Genomic DNA, 22,003 nt, shown 5'->3' on the forward strand with positions numbered 1-22,003 from the left:
GTCAGCAAACAGTGCCCATCCTGCTGTGATCTTCAGTTGGGAAGCATGGAGAGAGGGGAGGTGCGTTTTCAGAGGCACACCTGTGACAGCTGCAGGCTACTAGGCCAAGGTGCTTGGCAACCAGGAGCTAGAGCCAGACAGGCAGCAGCTCAGGAGAGGAGGTGTTTAACACTGTTCTACCGAGTTTTAAAAGGCTTTATTTTGCTGTTTGGTTTTAGTTTTGGAGGAGTGTTTTAGCTAGCTGACAGTAGGTGTATAGCAGTCACTAAAATCAGGTCAGATCTACACAGACCCCCAGCTGTGCCCCATATAAGCTGCTGGACCCTGGGCAAGTTATCTTTCCCCTTCCAGCCTGTTGGAAGGAATCAACAGCAATGTAAACGTAGAGTATTTTTTTGCATTGGCTTTTAGATGGAATCCAGTGCAGTAAGAAGTTCATGCGTTAATTGGCAGTGTTAACAGTTTCCAGGTCTGTTAAATGAGGATAATACAGGGTGCTGTGAGATGAATACCTAAAGCACATAGCCTAGCGCCCGGCTACTAGTAAGTGTTCAGGCAACAGTGACTGTGTGGGAGAACCTGATTGTGCTGTGAGCTGGTGATGGTGCAGCCTGCCAAGGTTTCAGGTGCGGTCCTGCCGTGATCAGCCATGTGACATTAGGGAGGTCAAGCTTTCTGTGCCCCCGTTTCTTCACGTGTGAAGTGAGGATGATCAGCCCGCTTACCTTATGGTATGCTGTGAGGGTTGCGTGAGTAAGACGCAGGAATATTAGACACTGCCTGGCTCGTCGTGGATCCCCTGTGAGTGTTCCAACTGCTCACCGAGCCTTTTCATCTTGCCTGGGACCTGACTGATTATTTCTTCCTGCATTATCTCTTCTGCTGTCATTCTTGGGTAGTTTATTGAGGACGTGGTGGTCCAGAAAAGCTCAGCGTTTTACACTGAGTGTCCAGGGAACTGGGATAAAGCCCAAACCCAAGTATGGCATCTGTGGGTGCTCATGTAGCAGGTACCCTGGTCTGTGCATCTTCCTCAGGGCATCCTTGAGGTGGGAAGGTCATGAGTACCGCCACGCTCACTAGGAGAGAGTGGCTCCGTCCAAGGTCACGGAGAAAGTCCACTTCCTGCTGCCGGCTGGCAGCCCTGGCTCAGTCCGCTTCCTCCAACATTGCCATCCGGTACCAATGTTGACAAAGTGCTTTGGACGTCAAAAATAAAGTCCTATTAATCCTAAGTCCAAACAGCAGCACCCCCTTCCCCTAGCCCAAAGGAGTCTCTTCTAGTGCATTTTAATTCAGGCCCATCACTTCCGCTCTCCTGCCCGCCTGAGGCCCAACTGGGAGGCCAGCACACCTTGGCCCTGTCTTGCTGCAATGCTCCCTTCCATCCTGCTGGTAGGAATCAGCTTTAATGCAAATGTGTGTGACCTGTGCCCAGAGAGAAGAAGCGAGATGTCAAAAAAGGTCACTTGCTTTTATAGGGAGTCCAGCATAGTGGGAAACTCGTGCATTACTTACCAATGTTGATGGTTTCAAGGCTGAATGCTAAAAATAGGCATCAGTGGTTACACTCTGGTTCCCAGAGAACCCAGGTCCCGGGTTCACCCACCTGTGTGGATGCTTTCTGATTGTGCCAGTGCCCATCCGGACTCAGCCCCATGAAGGACAGCTCTGGTTGCTATGACCGCCACATCGGGGTGGACTGCTCTGATGGCTTCAACGGTGGCTGTGAGCAGCTGTGTCTGCAGCAGATGGCGCCCTTCCCGGATGACCCCGCTGTGTACAACATCCTCATGTTCTGCGGGTGAGTTGAACTGCCCATGAGGCCAACCGGCTTACTGGGATGAGGGACTTTCAGGAAAGTAAACTGATGTGAACTGGTCACTCTAGGCCAGCCCTTAGGCTCTGAGGAAAGAGCCTTCAGGACTGGAAAAAGGGGTATTTTTAAAGTCAGAGTTGGAAGGACCCTTAGGGGAAATCTAGTGTCACCACTGAAAATGAGGAAACTGACCTAGGGGTTTACCTAAATCATTGCCTGCTTACACCAGAATTTCCAAACTGTGTTTGTGGTGCTCTGTTAATTGTTTTGTGACAAAAGGATTCCACGGTCCAAAAGCTTGGGAAAGATTGTGTGAAACTAATCAATTATCAAAGAAGGGACATGCTGGATTGTTGCCGAAAGCCAGTGCCTGCTGCATAATCATGAGAAGATTATTCAGTGGACTAATAATGTTATTTTATTGTATTTCATTTTATTTTCTTTCTTTGCAAGTGGCAATTTTCCTGTTTAGTTTCTTGTAAAATCCCATTCCATAAATGGAAGCTTGATCTCAATTTTAAAGTCTCTATAATGTCATCATTATGGTTGACCCACTTCAATTAATGAGGTAAATTCAGCCAAAGTTGCATAGAATTTATTTATTTAAGAAACATATATTTGAGCACCCACTTTGTGCAGACAACCTAGTTAGGTGTCAGATATAGGAGACACAGTAGGATGTGAGATCTGGTCTCCTCTCTCTCAAAGGAGTTTACGATGGGATGTGCGGCCATGAGCACAAAGGAGAATGGGGGAGATGGCAGTGTGAAAGGGCAAGTTGTCAAGATGCTCAGGATGGACTAAGAAGGAGCCAGCCAAATTTAAAATTCTTTCCAGAAACACTGTGTTATGGCTCAAGGAAGGAACCACTGTATCTTGTCCCAGACCTCAGCTGGTGCCATAAAGTCCTTTGTGGGTCTCAAATCAGGTCTGTTGCCTGGACTAATACAGTAGGTCCCTAACTGGACTTTCTTTCCTATTTCATCAGAATTTGGTACCCATGTACCTTTAGCACTCTCCAAGCCACTATATATAGCCTGCCAAAAGAAGTCCTTGATTTGAGGTTCTTTAGAAAGACCAAATCACATGCACTTATAATTAAAGAGCTCTGCTCACACCTGTTCACACGATATGTAAATGGTGAATGGGGAAAACAAAGTTACATTAACATAGGCTTCATTTGTACCTCTGCTAATGACAATGGCAGCATTTAATGAGCACCTACTATAGGCTAGGCACAACGTAAGTTCTTTGAGTTCAGTATCTCACTTAATCTTCTCAGTAACCCAACAAAGCAGCTACTGTTTTTCTCACTTTTACAGATGTGGAGTTCAATCAGCTAATTCAAGGTAACCCAGTAAAGGGCGGCGTAATTGCCATGATAATATTGCTTCTCACCACTTAAAACTATGATAATTTGTTCCTCTATATAGAACAGAGTTCTTTATCTTATTGCAACAATTACTATAGATAGCAATAAATGATGTGTTCTAATGTCATGAACATCTATAAATTCCAAATTTGGTATGTTTCTAAGGAGAGATCCAAATTAAATCAATATGCTTTTAAAATGACAGCTTTATCAAAGCTGTTCTTACTTGAACGAACAAATAATGTTCTTCTCACTATAACTACAAATAAAGTCCAATTAATGACTTACCGGTTATTGACCCATATCTACCAACATTAGTATTGCTCTTCCATTAGAGTAACTGCACATGTTTAATGGGGAGGATATCAAGGAGGTGTCCACACAACATGCCCTAACATCTCTTTAGTTCAGGAATGCTACTCTGAATTAAGGGGGAGTTAATCTTATGTTTGGATATATTCAAACAGAGCACAGCAGCAAGATGATCAATCTTTTTAATTTCTTAGCTGACTTGTCACAGGACCAGGTTAGAAGGTTATTAATTTCTTAAGCACAGTGTCATTCTTTTTGCTGCCTAATTACCCTCCAAACAAATGCAGGGTCTGGCCATGTAGATTGTTCTGGAGAAAGACTCTAGAATACTTTGTATTTAAATGTGTTAACTCATTTATAAGCTTATATCCAGTGATTCTTACTCAGACCTATCTGGGAAATCCTACATTTATTAGAGGAGAAAGAACTGCAAAGCTCTGGAAGCACTTATCCGCGAAGGAAAGGTGAGAGGCTCTGTATGATCACATAATGCAAGAAGACTCGGTTTATAGACCTAAGAAACTGAGTTATATAGGGGACAAAATCAAATCAGGATACTCATAATCTTTGGCTATCCAACATTCTCCCAAGGCATTTTTTTCCAATCTGTTGGGTTGCATTGGCTGCATGGCTCATTGATGGAATAACTTCTTATCTTGAGCTTTCCACCATGCTAGGTGCATCGAGGATTACAAGCTTGGTGTGGATGGACGCTCTTGCCAGCTCATCGCAGAGACCTGTCCAGAGGGAGGTGACTGTGGGGAAAGCAGAGAGCTCCCCATGAACCAGACCCTCTTTGGGGAGATGTTCTTTGGTTACAACAACCATTCCAAGGAAGTGGCTGCTGGACAGGTGCTGAAAGGAACATTCAGGTGAACCCCACGTCCATAGCACTGGTTATTCAGGACTGTTGATGGGTCTCTTCTCTGATGGGCCTTAAAGTCAGCATAAAGTCTTGTATCTTGGATCCAGGTAACTGTGACCCTAAAAGGATAGGTTATTTTCTCTCCCCTGGTCTTTACTAGGTTCACACTTCTCCTTCCAGAACCCAAGAACCCTGAACAGTAAAGTGTTAAAATAAATTTTTACCTTGCCCAGGCAGAGACTACAAGATTTTCCATGGAAGCCACCACAAAATGCTCAGGTTCTATCATCCCTCTGAGTCTTGGCGAATGAGTCAATCTAGCATAGGTCCTCAGTATGGTCCAAGAATCCCTGAGGATCCCTGAGATCCTCTCAGGGGATAGTCAAAGTCCTCCCTTTTCCAACTACAGAGAGGATGGGTTTCCTTCATATACTTCAATCCAAACAATATATTGCAATAAGTTGAATGCAGAGGTGAGAATTCAGCTGTCTTCTATGAAATCAGACATTTAAAAAACTTGCAAAAAATGTAAAATAATGCCACTTGTCTCATCATTTTTCAAGACATGTTAATATTTAATGGATTTATTATTGTCATCTAAAAATATATCAATAAATATTTTTTAATTTTTTCTTTCAATTTCTAATATGGTAAATGTTGATAGATATAATCTACATAAACAAAAGCTACTTGGGGCCTTCAGTTATTTTTAAGAGTGTAAAGGCGGGTTTTGAGAACAAAGTGTTTCAAACCACTGACTTAGAATATTTCTAGGAAATTCTCCATTTGACCCCTGTCCCTAATCTATCTTAGGTTATTTGAATACATCATCCTCAGAATCCATGCATTTCAGGAGATGATGGTGGTGGTGATGATGATGATGATGATGATGATGTTGAAAGTGTTATAATATGGACCAGCAGTTGATAGCAAGCTAGGTCTGGACTCTTACAGGCAAACTGATAGTAAACTTTCGAGGTATTTTTTGGAGTCAGTTGTGTTTTCTGTTACAGACAGTAGACTTTACTAAAATTTCCCCTTTTAGCCTGGGACCTCATTTGCCAATGGCAAGCAGTGAGGTGTCATAATGAATATTGTGGTGGCTTCATTTGCCCAGATCTTCTGGAGAGGGGATCAGGGGGTAGGGACTGGTGTGGGATGGGGGGAAGAATATTCTCGATCTTGTAAGTAGACCTTTTCAGCTGGTTTATTTCTCATCTCCCTCAGCCCTTGCCATACTTCTCACGCTCGTGTCTTGCTCCAGACATGTACCTTGAGTGGGGTCCAGGGTGAGGGAAAGTTTTTGGTCCATTGTGGGTTGAGACATAGATCACTCACCAAAGAGTGGTGTTCACTTGAACACTCAGAGATGAACGTCGGCCTCTGTTTCCAGGCAAAACAACTTTGCTCGAGGTTTAGACCAGCAACTGCCAGATGGTCTTGTGGTGGCCACTGTCCCCCTGGAGAACCAGTGCCTGGAGGAAATCTCAGAACCAACCCCGGACCCAGACTTCTTGACTGGTGAGTGTGCCACACACCTTACTTAACTGGCAGAAACAAACAAGCAGCTCCCTGTGATGCTGTGAGCTCAAGACGCTTGACCTTGCTTATTTTGGTTTCAAAGCCAGTGATTTTCTTGATATGTGATAAAAGCTCAGTCCTAAAACTGAACACTAGTAGGATTATTTATCAGTGAAACGGCCAATATTATCACATAATTCTCTGCAAAATGGCCATAATAATACCTTTCCCTGCTAGTCTTATTGGGATGCTTTGAAAACAAATCAAATAATAGATATGTAAGAGTTCAGAGTTCTCAGTGGATTAGAGGAAGTGACTAGGTCACAGCAGAGGTAGAAAGAAGGTAGATTGCTTAGAGCCTAAGTATCTGTCATTGGTTCCCCGGCAAGTGCTTCTAGAGCAGTGTGAGAGAGTAGAGAATGCTAGAGCTTTGTTGTCAGACGACCCTGGGTTTGACTCCTGGCTCTGCTACTTTCTAGCTGTGTGACATTAGACAATACAGTCTCTTGGGGTCTCATGGCCCCCATCATAAGATGGGGATCATAACACCTGTCACTCAATGTTGCTTGGAGCCCAACGGCACTCTTCTCCTCGGCTCACTGTGGAACGAAGGTATGGGCTGATTGGGAGAGGCAGGAATACTAGGGGTCGTTTCTCCTTTCTGTGCCACTAAAGACCCCCAGTTAGCACCTCCTGGACCAAAGAAGGCATTTCAAAGTGTTCCAGGGACCCTTAAGAGGCAGCCAGCCGGGAACTCAGCATCACCTACTAGGAGTCTCGACATCAGCTCTTCCATTGTCAGCTTTATTCATTTCTCCATTACTCCTCTCCCTTCTTCATTCTATGTCTTCCTTATTCTAGACCCTTCTCCCCTTTATTTTCCCCTTTTCTGAAGAATAACTTGAACTGAGTGTAAGCCTTTTTCAGATATCAAGTTATGTCCGAAATTTTCATTTAGACCGGAATGGGATTAGAAGTAGGTCTGTCTGAGTTAGTATAGCATAGTGATCACTAGCTTAGGCTCTGAATCCTGACAGCTAAGCTCAGCTCTTCACTGGCTGTGTGATCTTGGACAAGTTACTTACCTTCTCCATGGCTCAGTTTTTTACCTGTAAACATGGATATTATAGTATTATCTTTCTTATAGGATTAGTATGAGGAATAAATATTCATGAAGTTCTAAAAACAGTTCCCGATACATACTGAGATGTATGTTTATTAAATATATAAATATACCAAGGAAGAAAGAAAATATGAACATTCAAACTACCAAACTGTGCTTTCCTTATAGAAGAAGGAAAGGGAGCAAGGGAGAAAACAATTAGATATATTCTGGACCAGAAATAAATCTCATCGAAATAAGCTGCCTTCTAAAAGATCACACACACACATACACACACACACAAACCTGAAAAAATTAAAGTGCACCTCTGGGTGTGTCCTGAAAGCCTACGTCTCTAGTGTTTGGCAATCTGGCTTTCTTGTTTCCATGTCATTGGCTGAGAAACACTTGCTGGGTGTGTGTAAAATGCCTTGTAAAGGAGGTGTGAGATGGTGCACAGAAGCAGGACAGGCTCCACACTGCCAATAAACTACCTGGCTTCTGTGTAAAGAGTCACCAGGGCAACTCTCTCACACATTAGAACTTACATGGAAGTGAGATTTCAGTTGTCAGGCTGGGAAGACACAGAGTAGTCCTGGATGCTACCTGAGCTTTTTGGGGAGGAGAGATCTGAGAAGCATCAGAAAAACATGTGCCTGAATCTCCATCTTTGGAAATAAGAAAAAGATCCAAACTTTGTTCAAATCCACAAGAGAAACTTCTTTCTTCCCTGTGCCCTTGGACCTCTCCTGATTTGGTATATCAGAGGCAAAAGGAGTGGAAGGATGTCCTGGTGGGACCTTTCCTTTTTCATGGTCTTGAGACAGTGACATTCCTAAAAGTACAGAGAGAACTTTTCTTGACCTGCTAGTTTTCTACCCAGCCTTTCTTTTTAATGTATTTTGATTAAGAAGTGATACCAGTTAGTCCAAGAGCAGGTATTTCCGTTGATGTAAGAAGGAATCAGTCTTGTTTTTCAAAGCCCAGACTAACTAGAAGAATCAGTTAGAGATGGTTGACTACTTTTCTTCCATATTTATTTCCTAATTCTGGTAACATTTTAATTATATCTTTCTTGAGAGTCATACAGAGAATGTCATATCATGCCGCACTATGTGCTATTATAGGTCACAGTCCCCATAAACCTACAAGCTTAAAAGGTTTTTGGGCGAAAGTGATCTTCAGGTTCTTCTATATCAGCATTTTCAAGCATGTTTTTTTCATGAAAAACCAGCCCTCCACTCATAAATAGGTTCTATCTTCAAATAATTTGGAAGTAGCATCTACCTCTCAGCAATCTGCAGCACCTGAGCATGGAACAGATTCCAAGAAGTCCTGCACTAAAGAAATACCTTTCACTTTACTTAGCCCGGCAATTCCCAAATCTATTTAACTAGAGAATCCTTTTACACATAACAGCTATTTCGAGCTTTCAGAATTATTGGCTTAAAGAATGTACTGGAAATTTTCTGATGTATGTGTTTTATCTTGCCGATTACCTTCTTCCTTACCAAAACAGTTAAGAACTCTTATGCTTTACAAGCCTTTTTGGTGTTATAAGTTGTGTGGAAATAAATGAAGACCAACAAAATGAAAACAGGTGAAGGCTATTTACACACAGCAAGGGAGTCAGCCACCATCACTTGCGTTTTGGCAGAGACTGAGAGGCAGGCAGAGAAGTAGGAAAGCTTCAGAGTGGAAAAAAGGGAGGGCTTCAGATATGCCCTGATAGGCATGTAAGCTGTTGGCAGGTGATCCAACTAACCAGGAGTGAGGTATTCTTAGGTAAATGTTTAGGAGACCTATTTGACTTTCTCTGGTGGAACCTAACTTGGAAGCAAGAACAAAAATTAGGGAAGCTGTCAGTTATTAACCAAGTCCTGGTGAGTTTGGCCTGATTGTTACAGGGGTTATTATTTGGCTTCCTGAACTAGAAGAGATGGTGGTCTGACTTCCTACAAGTCTGACTTAGAGACGGTAGATTCGCTTCTTGGGCTGGTTGCTGTAGATAATAGGGTGGTTTGCTGGGCTGGTTGCTGCAGATTGTGGGTCAGAGTTCTGTTTTTACATGCGGTCTGGCCATCATCCATTTGTATTTTCAGTCTCTCAGCTGAGAAAAAAAAAGAGTCCAGAGGCAGATCAAGGAGGAAGAGGAGGCTGCTGGTCACATTCATGGGTCCGATGGGCACCATAATCACGGAATCTTAAGCATCCCCTTGACATTTCAATAAAATAACAGGAGAAAACTAACTTTCTTTTCTTTTCTTTCTTTCTTTCTTTTTCTTTCTTTCTTCCTTCCTTCCTTCCTTCTTTCCTTCCTTCCTTCCTTCCTTCCTTCCTTTCTTCCTCCCTCCTTCCCTCCCTCCCTTCCTCCCTCCCTTTCTTGTTTCCTTCGTCCCTTCTTCTTTCTCTATTCTTTCTTTCTTTCCTACCTTGCCTGCCTGCTTGCTTTCCTTCTTTCCTCCCTTCTTTCTTTGTTTCTTTGTTTCTTTCTTTTTCTATCACATAGGTCTATTCAGTCATTCTTTTTTCAAGCATATGTAGGGAAAAATAATGTTCTTTCTTGAGAAAACAGATATTTTGTTTGGAAAAAAAGTCATTCACAAATGTATCACAAATAATAATAAAATGAAATAAAAAACTGGGACTAACCGCATTGCAAGGGCACACCGAGAAAGAATCCTATGACTCAGCAAGAAAATAGATATTTTTAAATATCCCTTTCCTTTTAACTAATGGAAATATTATCTGTAAGTGGGCACAGAACAACATTTCCCAAGAATTAACAGTTATATAACTGTTTCCCTGACTATGGTGCAGCATAAAGGCACTCAGTAGAATTGTTGTTTAGCAGTGAAGTAATGGAGTTCGGTTGTTTGGCTCATCCTGGGCGAATGTGGGACACTGTCATCCCTGCCCACCGCCAACACCCGTGCTTCTTTTATTTTCCCTTCCCTCTACTGACCTGAACTAAGGCCTGGGAATTTATAACAAAAACGTCAATTAACAAATGTCAAGTTCACACAATTAGAAGTGATGAGAGAGAGGTAGGGAGGAGGGTGACAACATTATGGAAACCATGTATGTATACGATGTTTTAGCTTTTCTCAATGTGCTTTTATACCCGTAACTTTATTTTGTCCTGACAACCTACCTGTAAAGTAGGCAGGATGAATACTATCATCCCCACTTTTCAGATACGAAAACTGAAAGAAAGGAGTTGCCTAGCCCCAAGTCACACAGCTGGTTGGAATCACAGAATTGAAAAGGAAACAAGGGGTCATCTGAGCTAAGCCGCTCACTTTACAGATGCAACAACTGAGAATCGCAAGGTCCCCTGGGCAGGTAGCCAGAGAGGAAGCTCAGGCCAGTTGATTGGCAGGCAGAAACTGCCCCCTTCGGCAGCATGGGTGCCTTAGAACTCCCGCCTCCTGATTTCCTGCCCTTTTCTTTTCCTGCTAGGAAACAAGTCCATTAAAGGGAATGTTTCCTGATATACTGAAAAATCTTTATCGGGCTTGCTGTCTTTTTATTAATAGAGTTTCTGAAATAACAGCAAGCTGATGAGCTAGCATCACTAGAGAATGCATACTACGTAGAACAGTTTTACAAAACATGCACATTATAACTCGAATGAAACGTACCTTGGAGGTATGTGACTGGAGTCTTAAACCTGTAAAGTTAGAATTTCCTTTATACGCTTTTACAATTGACATAAAGGCGAAAAGCCAGCGTATGCAGAAGTATGACTGCCGTCACAAAGCTTAATGCCCTAACAGAAGAGCATTTGAAAGGAAAATTGCTGAAAACCTTCTTTTAGTTTCAAGTAACTTATCTTTGATTACCTGAGATCAGATTTAAGCAATTGATTCAATAAGCACCTCTTCTGACCTTTTTTCCTGTTTTTCTACCGATAATTATTCCCATATGATTCACACAGAAATGGAAATTTGGCAATCACTCAGCTAATTTGATCAGTTGACAAGCAGCTAATTAATCCTACCTACTCTTCATCCAGTTTAGGCACTAAATTAGTTGATTTAGCCTGAAGGAAGCATGGGTCAAAATGGCAGGATAATTCACTACATATGTATTATTGCCATTATATTTACACACACACGCTCACTGTCTATCTAAATTTATCATATATGTGGCCATTATATTTGCATATGTACATATATACGCACACATGTGCATACATCAGGCATAGAAATGAAGCCAAAATTGGTGCTCTAAACTTAGCAAGGTGATTTTTTAATTTCCTGTGGCCTAATTATTTTGTTTCTGTAGCATTTTATATTTATAGTAATGGCTAGAATTCAAGTAGAGTGCCACTCTTTCTACAAGGTGTTCAAGCAAGAACAGCTCATTACAACATCACTAAGAGGCTACAAGGATATATTTATTGAGAGTGACCTTGGATAAGTAACTTGGCTTCCCAGAGCCTCAGTTTTCCCATCTGTAAAATAGGGACCACAAATAAAGTGCCTATCATGTGTCTTGCACATAGATGACACTCAGTATAGGGCCCATTCCTGCCCCTTACTAACTTAGTCATGCTGACACTGTCCCTCCTGGTAAAGACGAAACAAGCATTATCAGCTTCAGAGTAATTAAAACTTAGATACGGAACACAAATCAGTTAAGTGGGACACAACAATCGATGTTATCAGGAACTTGAGCTGAGTCAATTATTGCAGCTATTAAAGAGTGTAAAAACCTGTGTGTTACAGTAAGCCCAGAGTTTCACATGAGTTTATTAAGGGAGTATTGTAGTAGAATAGTTACGAACCCTGTTCTGGTCTCAGACACATCTGGAACTTTATCCTGGCTCTACCTGGTGGCCTAGGACCCTTGTGCAAACTCCTGTCTAAGCTTCAGTTTTCTCATTTATAAGATGCAGACAATAACACCTAGTTTACAAGGATCATATGACTATATACAAAGTGCTTAGCTGAATGCCTGGTACGGAGTATAGGTTCAATAAGTGATAGCTGTTGTTACTATGATTCCAGAAATTTTCTCCATCCAAAAATGCTTTCTCATTTCCTCACAATTACACCCCCTAAGCCAGTAGACTTGGGACTTGAGAATCCACTACATGCACTGAGCCCGCATTTCCTCTGTCCCTAGGGATGGTGAACTTCAGTGAGGTGTCCGGATACCCCGTCCTGCAGCACTGGAAGGTCCGCTCTGTGATGTACCACATCAAACTCAAACAAGTGACCGTCTCTCAGGGTGAGCACAACTGCAAGCCATCCCTCCCACCTGCTCCTGGGGTGTGGCATTCCTTCCCAAGGGCACAAGCCTTTTATCAATGTTGAAGATGCCATCCAAAATGTAGCCATTCCACGAGATCTGTAACCTAGTCACTCGATTCACCCTTCAGGGCAAATGGCTGGAATCGGATCATTTTCTTAGCATAGATTAAATTGCAAGTCTTATCTTGGATAATAGAAGAGATGGAAAGGGCAAGGCGGGAACCACTGGAGAGAAATTTAAACACTTACTTTATCGTATTTCCTGGAGTCACCCAGTGTATAGAGAGGATATGCGAAAGCAAACTTTTTATAAATTGACAGAATAAAACTTTCCAAGTGCAAAGAGTATACTTTACTATACCTTAGAGGTTCTATATGATGAAAGAAATAAGGGAAAGAGAGCAAGAAAGAGGAAGGGGAGTGGAAAAATAGAAAATAGCTATGGTTCCTAAAAGCAAGTAAGCAAGATAGATGGATAGATAGATAGATGAATGTAGATTTATCTACATCTATGTTTTATATATATAAAGATATGTATATATATCTTTATATCTAATAAGTTAAGGAGTAGTGAATTCTGAACTTAGGATAAATTGTTCCAAAACAGAAAAATGAGGCACCTTGTATAAGTATTCTTCAAATCTTAGTGATAAATAGAGAGTTGTGAAGAGAAGTGAGACATATACTAGAGAAAGAAGAGGCATTAAGGATATAGAACGTCTCCAAAGTACACAAAGGGACTCAGAACTTTTTATTTTCTATCACGAAAGAGTTCTTGGCAAGAAGGGATTGGGATGTGGCTATTACTGAAGTGAGCTCTGCTGGTGCAGAAAACACTTGGAACGAGCAAGGTTACTCGTCATCCTAGAAAAATACGGCAGTATTTTTCACATACTCAGTTTGCACGCAGCACAGGTGCTATGCATATCAGGGGATAACAATCACATATCTCTGTTGCCACGTGCTTTTAAAAGCCACACATGGCATCATGGACGATGTGGACCTCTGCACTTGGGGTCTCAAGCCTGGGCCGGGCTCTGCCTTGTCCTGATAGGACACAGGTGTGTCAAAAAGAAGGCTGTACAAAGTTGGTCAGGTAGAGAAGGTATTGGATTTGGAAAATTTGTCATAGGTTATCTTTCTGACAAATATGAATCTCTTAAACAGGGAAGGCAAATCCAAGGAGATTTGTCTGGGGAGGAGGCAAACAGATTCCTTCCTCCATTTGCCATTTCAAAGTCTTTATACTTTTGATTTTCTTAAATAAATGTAAGCAGCATTTTAGTGGCTTTCCTTATCTTTCTTCTTCCATTATCTTCCCATACCCATTTCTCTGCATGAAGGCAGCATCCTGAAAACTTTTTTGGTCACTACCCACAGTTACAGCACATTTTACACCGTGACTTTGTGCACAGGCATGTCCCCACATACACACCACAGAAGGTTCATGAAGCCATACTTCATCTTCCCAAGTGAAATGTTCTCTGCTGGTATTTGCGTTTCTATTTTAGACTGTGCTATTCTTTTTCATTTTTTAAATGCTATTATTTGAGCTCACTAAATTGATTTAATGTCATGACTTGTGATTTGAAACAAAAAACTTTGACTTAAGCAGGGAGGTAGTGGAGATTTGATAATGTTATACTTAACTTGCACGAAGTTAACAACATAACTAACTGGGTGGAAGGAATATTCTTTTAGGAAATGAAATGTCTGATTTAGCTCCCTGGAAGTACCTGGTAGCTCCAGCCAGCTCTCCAACGTCACTTTGGGCCACATGACACTTGCACATTGAGGCTGGTTGGCCTGGGAATCCAGATACCCATATTGTAAGTCCTCACTCTTTTTCTTGGGTGACCTTTCTCCATAGCCCTCAGCAATGCTCTCCACTCCCTAGACGGGGCGACATCTCGTGGGGATTTTGTAGCCTTGTTGGACCAGTTTGGCAACCATTACATCCAGGAAGCTATCTACGGCTTTGAGGAATCCTGCTCTATCTGGTACCCAAACAAGCAGGTCCAGCGGCGACTCTGGCTGGAATACGAAGACATCAGCAAAGGTGAGTGACATGCCCGTCAGCAAGTTCTACTCCCTGTGCAAGTCCTGGCTGCCTAGGTACATCCATAGGACCAAAAATAGGGAGTCTGTAGGTGAAGGACTAATTCAGATTTGCCTCGATGTTCTTGCCCACCCTTTAAATTGCCAAGGTTTGGTTGCTAAAACCAGATGTCAAAACGGGAGTATTTGGGGAAACTTTATATGCAGGAGGGGGTCCAAACTGTATGACCACTGAGCGGGTTATCATAGAGGGAGTCTTCTAAAGGGCTTACCAGCCACCATGCATCCTGTTACCATAGCACGGGCAAAATACTAGACGGTTCTTATGGAGTGGGGGAGAAAAGGAGAGCGTTTCAGTCTCCCCCACCACTCCCTGCCTCCGGCAATCCCATCCTACACTGGCTGGCAACCCCTTCCGGTAATTGCATAGTAAACCCCTTCTCACTCCATCCTGCCCTGTGTTTAGGGGCAATTTTCCTACTGCTCTGTGCTGTGAGGAAATCTCCATTGCCCCAGGTGTTTGTGTAGCTCTGGATAACAGCCTCCCAAATAAATCTTGGTCCACTGTTTGATGGCAAGTTAGTATTCAGTCCAAGTAAGTATAAGAAATTGGGATTTCTGGGACCCTTTGAATCACCTTCTGATGTAGGAGGAGTACTGGCTGGTAAATTTGTGTTCTGATCAACCAAGACTGGTTTAGAATTGCCATTCATGGAATTTCTTCTTCTGAGCTTATCCTCATGGCATTCTGATGAGCTCAAATTATGGATGTGTGAGTTGCTAAAGGGCAAGTGATGAAATTAGCACAGTGAAAACTCAAGAAGTAGGTCATCCTAAGATTTAATGATCAAGGGTCCCTCTGAGACTAGGGACCCCCTGCTGTCATCAGTGCTACAGTGGGAGAAAATATGCTCCCGTGGCTGAGATGCCCTTGGTTCTCTGAGCTCCATACAGATTTCTATTTTGTCTTGAGGCATGAGAGCCCCTCTTCTGACTGGGAGCTTTCTTCCAAAAGAAGCAAGAGGCTTGTACCTGGACTGCAGGCTTCCCCCCAGGTCCTGATTCCTCTAAGCTCAAAGAGACAACCGCAGGCTTCTTGTATCCCTTCAAACTTCAGCATCTTAAAATTGTTCTGATTCCAGTTTGCCAAGAAGGAGTATAATGTAAGCACATTTCGATAAGACCAGCTCCAGCTGGCAAAACTTTGTTATGTTTCCATGCCAGAGCCTAGCGATTGAACCAAAGGACTAAAGCCTCCTCTATTTCTGTTTGCCAGTGGTTCAAGGATTGCCAGGCTCTAGGACTGCTGGGAGATGCGAGTCTGACCTTCCTCAGAACTCCTGGTTCTACCTCTTGCGTCTATCCTGAGCATTGTAGTATCCTTAAGGTTAAATGCGAAGCCCAGGAGGGAACTTTGTCCATGGCCTTGGCACTATGCCCTATCCCTCTCCATTCTTACACACAAGAACTAATTTTGTCACAGTCCATCTGTTGGCTTTAGTTCTCATAAATATGATGTATATCACCCCTTGCTTGTTATTGATATTAAAAGATATTCAAATATTTTAGTATGTTTATTTTGATCTCTTGCAGTTGTCCATGTATACCTGCCCCCCAGCTGACTCCTGAATCTTACCTCTGTGTCATAGAGTTTATCTCTCTTATTGTTGGATGTGATTCTTACCCATAAATATTTTTCTTCTCCCTACGCACTAATTTCTTTTTATTCCCAAAGCACGAAGCATGCTACTGATTAAGGATTATAAGTGCATAAGACAAAGGAAGATTTTCTTCTGCTTTTCTGCACTCTGGAGAGGATTGCTCCGGAATGGAATTTATACACTAGTGGTGACAAGTGTTCTGAGAGGGCTATACCTACCATGGCATAAAAGTGACACCTTTTTAGACTCGAGTCCTTAAATTATATGTTCTTGCCTATTCTAACTTTAAAAACTTTCCAGTGAAAAGGGGTTTTGTGTTCTTTGCTTTTGTACCTATGATTAGATACCTAAAATTGCTTATGGGTTGAATAGGAAAGAGGTTTATCGGGGTGAAATGAAATGGAAAGATCACAGGACTGAAAGGCTGGGACTCTAGAATCTGCCAGGTGACTTGTGTTTAGTCAATCAACTATAGGCATCTCCCCTGTAAAGCCTTCTGTAGTTTCTTTCAGCTCTGACAGTTTATGGATCCTAGAAGACCCCTTTATGTGAGAGGCTTTCTCAGGTGACACATTTGAGTAAAAGACTTTCCTCTTCTTTCTACAAATCACTACACAACTTCTTGAGGGTAGGTTCTATGCCTTATTCAACTTTGAAATCCCAGGGTCCAGCACAGAGCCGGGCACATGACAGTCCCTCAGCAAGTGTTTGTTATTGTTGAGGTTGTTAGTGATGGCAGTTGGGGTTGTCTCGGTGGGAACGGTGGTTAAAAGCTCTTCTGATGTGGTGACTTCCCACGTGGGTTTTATCATAGACACATAAAACGCTTTAGGTACGCCTGACTGATAAGAACTCAGAGATGGGTATTTTTGAACAGATCTTCAGGAGGCAGCCTTGTATTCAACAGCCACTTATTCGTCGTACAACCACTATATGGTTTGGTCAGACCATTATGTAGGAGCACCTGTCTTAAGATAAGTCTGACTGGAGCCCATGAATAACATATTTCCATTTCTCACAGTCTAAGATTAGCCTCTCTTCTTTTTCTTTTACAGAGCAAATAAAGACTATCTGAATTGAAATTTCCAACCTCACTCTCTCTAATTCTAAACTGACTTCCATCTTTTCTCATCATCCTTTGCCCTTGTGCCTCAGGAAATGCAGTGAGTTCCTCCTCTTCAGGCGAATCTCTCCACCTGTACACTTGCTTCCTTCCCTCTCTGCTTCCTCTTAGTCCTCACTCGTTCATTAGCCTCCCCTTTTTTCATCTCTGCGACCTCTTCAGCCACAATTATCCCTTCGCCAACCTTCTAGTTTCCAAAAAATAATATTTTTATAAATATGCAACTCTTTTACCACTGTTTCCTTTCAACATGTCACCATCAAATTTCTTGAGTAAGTAGTTTATACATCTTTTCTCTACTTCCTCAACTTCTTTTCACTCTTCCAGTAATTGCTTTCAGCCCCGTCACCCTTACAGAAATTGCTCTGGAGAAGGAAAAAAAAGACTTTATAAGCAGATGTTCATTTTTCTATTCTGTGACCATTTCATCTATCTCAGCTAAAGAATTTGTCCCTTTTGGCCAGGTCTGCCTTCTTGCAAATCCTCTCCCTTTGTGTCTCTGATGCTATTCTGTCCAGCTTCTCTTCATAAGTCTTTGACCTTTATTTCTCATTCTTTTTTGCCCTCACTCCTCTAAAGAAATCGCTTACATTTTGGTCATTTTCTAGGATTTCACCCTTAATGTTCATTTCTTCTTCACTGTTGCTGGGTGATTCTCTTTTGTATCTACCTCAACCCACATCTCAAATCCTCCCCTTCTCCCTGAAATTCAAAGGCTCATTTGTCTGTGAGTGTTTTTACCATTTCTACCTGGATATTCTATAGGCACCTCAATGATCAGCATCTCTTTTCTCTGTATCTGCTAGTAGATTCATGAACCACATTGATGGGTCAAAATATAAAGTGAGGGGTCTTTTATATTCTCCTCCACCCTCCACATTCAACCATTTACAAGTTCTGTTCTTTTTACCCCCTAAATATTGCTTCAGCAGGTGTCTTCTCGTCCGTTTCTCAAAATTGTGTGAGTTTACAGTATCAGCTCTCATAAGAAATATTGAAATAGCATCCTCAGGTGCCTTCTTCAGTTTCCTGCCACTCTCGTCCATTCTGCATTTCACTATCTGTTATCTTTTTTAAATGTCCCTTAATGACATGACTCTTGAGCTTGGAGCCCGTCACTAATGCCCTACTGCCTTCTCAGCATGAACATGGCTTCACTCCCTGTATTAGTTTCCCATGGCTGCTGTAACAAATGACTACAAACTTGGTGGCTTAAAACAACATAAATTTATTTCCTGAAAGTTCTGGGGCCAGAGATCCAAAATCAGTTTCACTGGTCTAAGCTCAAGGTACTAGTGGGGCTGGAGGATCCTTCTAGAGGCTCTAGGAGAGAACCCCTTTTTTGCCCTTTCCAGCTCACAGTGGCCTCCTGTATTCCTTGGCTTGTGGCCCCTTTCTCCATCTTCAAAGTGCATCACTCCAATGTCTGAGTCACATGGTCTTCTCTCTGACTCTTTCTGCCTCCTCACGTAAGGACCCTTTTGATTACATTGAGTCCACCCAGATAATGCAGGATAATCTCCCCATCTCAAGAGTCTTAATTTAAGCATATCTGCACACTCTCTTTTGCCAGGCACAGGTAACATTCATAGGTTCTAGAAATTAGGACCTGGGCATCTTTGGGAGCAAATATTCAGCCTACCACACCCTCTACCCTCTCTGGCTGCTGCATCACTGACCATTCCCTACCCCGAGCATTCCTCCACTCTGATGACACAAGACTGCTTGCTATCAGTCCAAAACCCTTGCATTTGATTCCAGACAGTTTAAGGCCTCAGAGTCTCCCTTCCTGCTCCAGTCTGAGGCCAGAGGTATGTGCCCTAAAGCCTCCACAATTACTCGTCCCACTCAGAAATTTTCTCTTGGGCCCTCTCTTGCCCACCCGGCCCCCTGACCCTACTCCATTCCCTGGTGTCTGTTCCTTTGCCTCATTTCTGGATGGATCTTACTCTCTTCTTAGGCCCTTAGGATCAGCAGATCAGTCTTCCTGGCTATGATTTCTGTTTCTTGCTTGTGTCTTTTAATCGCCCCCTTCAGCTCTATAAATTGTCATCTGCAATTAAATGATACCTTGACCCAGTGTCAGGCCCCAACTCTGGGTCCAGGGTCAAGGTTCCCACTGGTTCAGAAGAGGAGATTGAGCCTTTCCACACTTCTGAGCCTGCCTAACCTTGTCCTCTATCTACCCCTATTCTACCATCACCTTTCTACTCTTCAAGAGCCAGTTCTAGCATCACCACTTCCACCAAGCCTTCCTTCTAGTCAGAATTCTTTGCTTCCTGTTTCATGCTCTTGGAGCTCCTTATATATATCCTTTGACAGCACTCTTGACATTTCCCTGTATTGTCATTTCGCTGTATGACTGTCTCCCATGATAATAGACTTGGCAGCATGTACCATATTTCCCTCCTTTTTGTAATTTAAAAAGTTTATTTAAAAAATGCAAAATGTGTAAAACAGAATAAAGTGAAAAATACATCTTCCTCTCACTCTTATCTCCCAGTCATCTAGTTCCACTCCCCAGAGGCAACCAGGCAACTATTACTACAGTTTACTGTCTATCTATCCAGATATATTCTATTCCTAGCTATGTGGAAGTGAGCAAAGAAAGTTGCAGAAAAGTAGATATATTAGGGTCTTGTCTGTTTTCAAAATGTTATATATAAATATATGCATATACACATCTATATAAGTATAATCTTTAGCCTCCCTCTCACTATCTATGTATATTTAGATGTGTGTGTGTATGTATGTACACACACACACACACACAAGTTATCTGTTTGTTTCAAGATTAGGGATATGGTATAGGGTAGGGGCTTTTATTTTTTGTACTAAAAACTTCTGTGTTGCTCTTCCTACAATAAGCATGTGCCACTTTTATAATAAAACTTTTTTAACACTGAAAAATATATTCTGAAAAGTTTCTGTTATCTAAAGACTTAGAAAGTTAACTGGAAAAAAACAAATCACACAATTGTATCTACGAAGAGCTGAACTTTGGATAGAAATCTGGGAGGAAGTGCAAAACAATAGGATCATTTCTTACCAATCTTTGAGTCTTCACCCCTGACACAGGGCCTGGCATATTATTAGCATCTGTTGTACTGTTTGTTGAACGAATAGATCCTTTATTTTGTTCTTACTTCAGAAGAAACCAGTAAAAAGAGCCACAGATCTGTAGATTCCAGAGAAGTGACCAAAATTTGAACCTGCTTCAAATAAGAACTTCCAAGGGCTTAATTTTAATCCTCAACCTGACACACTAAAGCTCAGTACATTTTCTTTCTTTTTTTTTTTTTTCTTTTTTTGGTACTCCATTCAGGAGTGGATTTCCTCAGATCTTTCTTCCTTTTCTTTTCCGATATCACTTTCATTGCTACTTTAGATCTGACCTTTGCCATAGCTTTTCCTCGCCATTGCTTTTGGGGCATATCAGTGGGGTTATCTGGGTTGACAATTGGCAATAAGCAAGCTCTTCCTTTCTGTTGTACCTTGTAGTCCATAATCCACTGGGGGTTGGGGCATAATCCACAGCGGGTTGGTTGGTTGGTTTCCAGCCAGTTGCTTCCTTTCCATGGGGAAAGCTAAGAAGAATAGCTTCCTCTTCTTCCAAGACACAAGTTGAGAGTTTGTCCCTTAAGGGGACCCTCTAGCTCTGAGAAGTCTTAAGTTAGATTAGAATCAAAGAAAGAAGTAAGCCACCTGGATGGCATTGTATTTCTACCACACAGGATGCCACGTTTTCTATTTTTCATCAGTTATTTTTTGGGAGGACAGAGCCCAAGAAAGACTCAGTTGGCTCCTCTGCCCAGGATAGTGAACAGATTTCTTCCATGGCTGAAGCGAAAACAATAGCTGAAGCAGCCATCAGCCTCTGATCCAGTCTGTGAGTGCTGGTCAGCAGAGACCTAGTCTTGTGTATTTGATGCCAATGAAGAGTAATAACTTAAGTTTGTATAATGCTTTATGTTTTACGACCCCAGGGTTGCAAACCAGCTGCAAAGCTCTCTTTATGCACATTTACGAAGACAAAGTTAGCACACAAGTGGCAAAGCGATTATGGCATACAGCTATTTTCTTTCAGTGATTAATTAATTCATTCAACAAACGTTTGCTGAGGGCCTGCTACATGCAAAACCCTGAAGTGAGCAGAGAGGAGGTTTAGAGAAGACATCTGTTCTATGGCATTCCCAGGCAGACAGGCCTGATGAAGGTGCCACTGATGCTGAACCGGGTGGTATCATAAACAGAGGCTTCCAAGAGGATCTGAGCTTTTCTAAACATATGTGTGAGGATTTATTTTGAGTCTTCAAGTCCCCAGGCTCTGATGCAGAGTCCGGAGTAAAGTGGATCTGTAGGTTGAGGGAAGAAGTTACCAAAATAATATTACCAAACAGCCTGTTACATAAGTGTTCTCATTTAATCCTCAAACATACACATCACTTAAGTCTTACGTTCCCTATTTATAGATAAGAAAATAAAGCCTCGGAGAGCTTAAATAACTTGCATGTGGTCATCTAAGCAGTAAGTGGCAGAGTGAGGATAAGAGTGCCTTCACCTACTGAGATACATTGCAAATGGCAGCTTGCTGTTTTGCCTGCCAGTGGCACAAGAAGAGATGAAGGTGGGAAGATGAGTGGGCCAAATGGAAGTAGGATCGAGATGGAATTGAAGCCAGGTGACTGGTCTAAAGTGACCACTACAGGGCCAGATGTCAACCATGGTTAGACTTCAAGAAGGATCCACTGCCTTTCATCTTGAGTTTTCAGGATTTTTGGTTATTTGTTGTGGGTTTTTTTTTTTTTTTTTTTTTTTGGCCGTGATATATGATGATGACCCAGTTTCTGGAGGAGTTTTTGTTTTTCTGTACAGCCGTGCTTTTCAGAATTTAATATGCCATGTATCA

General features: G+C 42.1%; 1 protein-coding gene across 4 annotated transcripts in view; it reads left to right on the forward strand.

The window, feature by feature from the left end:
- ASTN1 (astrotactin 1) overlaps positions 1 to 22,003 on the forward strand; it is a 328,202-nt gene that overhangs the window by 233,869 nt on the left and 72,330 nt on the right. For all 4 annotated transcript variants that reach the window (XM_060295993.1, XM_030875395.2, XM_060296001.1 and 1 more), the window contains 5 exons: positions 1,638 to 1,804; positions 4,181 to 4,375; positions 5,762 to 5,889; positions 12,125 to 12,229; positions 14,123 to 14,311. In XM_060295993.1, coding sequence (XP_060151976.1) covers positions 1,638 to 1,804; positions 4,181 to 4,375; positions 5,762 to 5,889; positions 12,125 to 12,229; positions 14,123 to 14,311 — 784 coding nt within the window. The remainder of the gene's footprint in view (positions 1 to 1,637; positions 1,805 to 4,180; positions 4,376 to 5,761; positions 5,890 to 12,124; positions 12,230 to 14,122; positions 14,312 to 22,003) is intronic.

The sequence above is a fragment of the Globicephala melas genome, chromosome 1 (genome assembly GCF_963455315.2).
Source record: "Globicephala melas chromosome 1, mGloMel1.2, whole genome shotgun sequence".
NCBI classification, from domain to species: Eukaryota; Metazoa; Chordata; class Mammalia; order Artiodactyla; family Delphinidae; genus Globicephala; species Globicephala melas.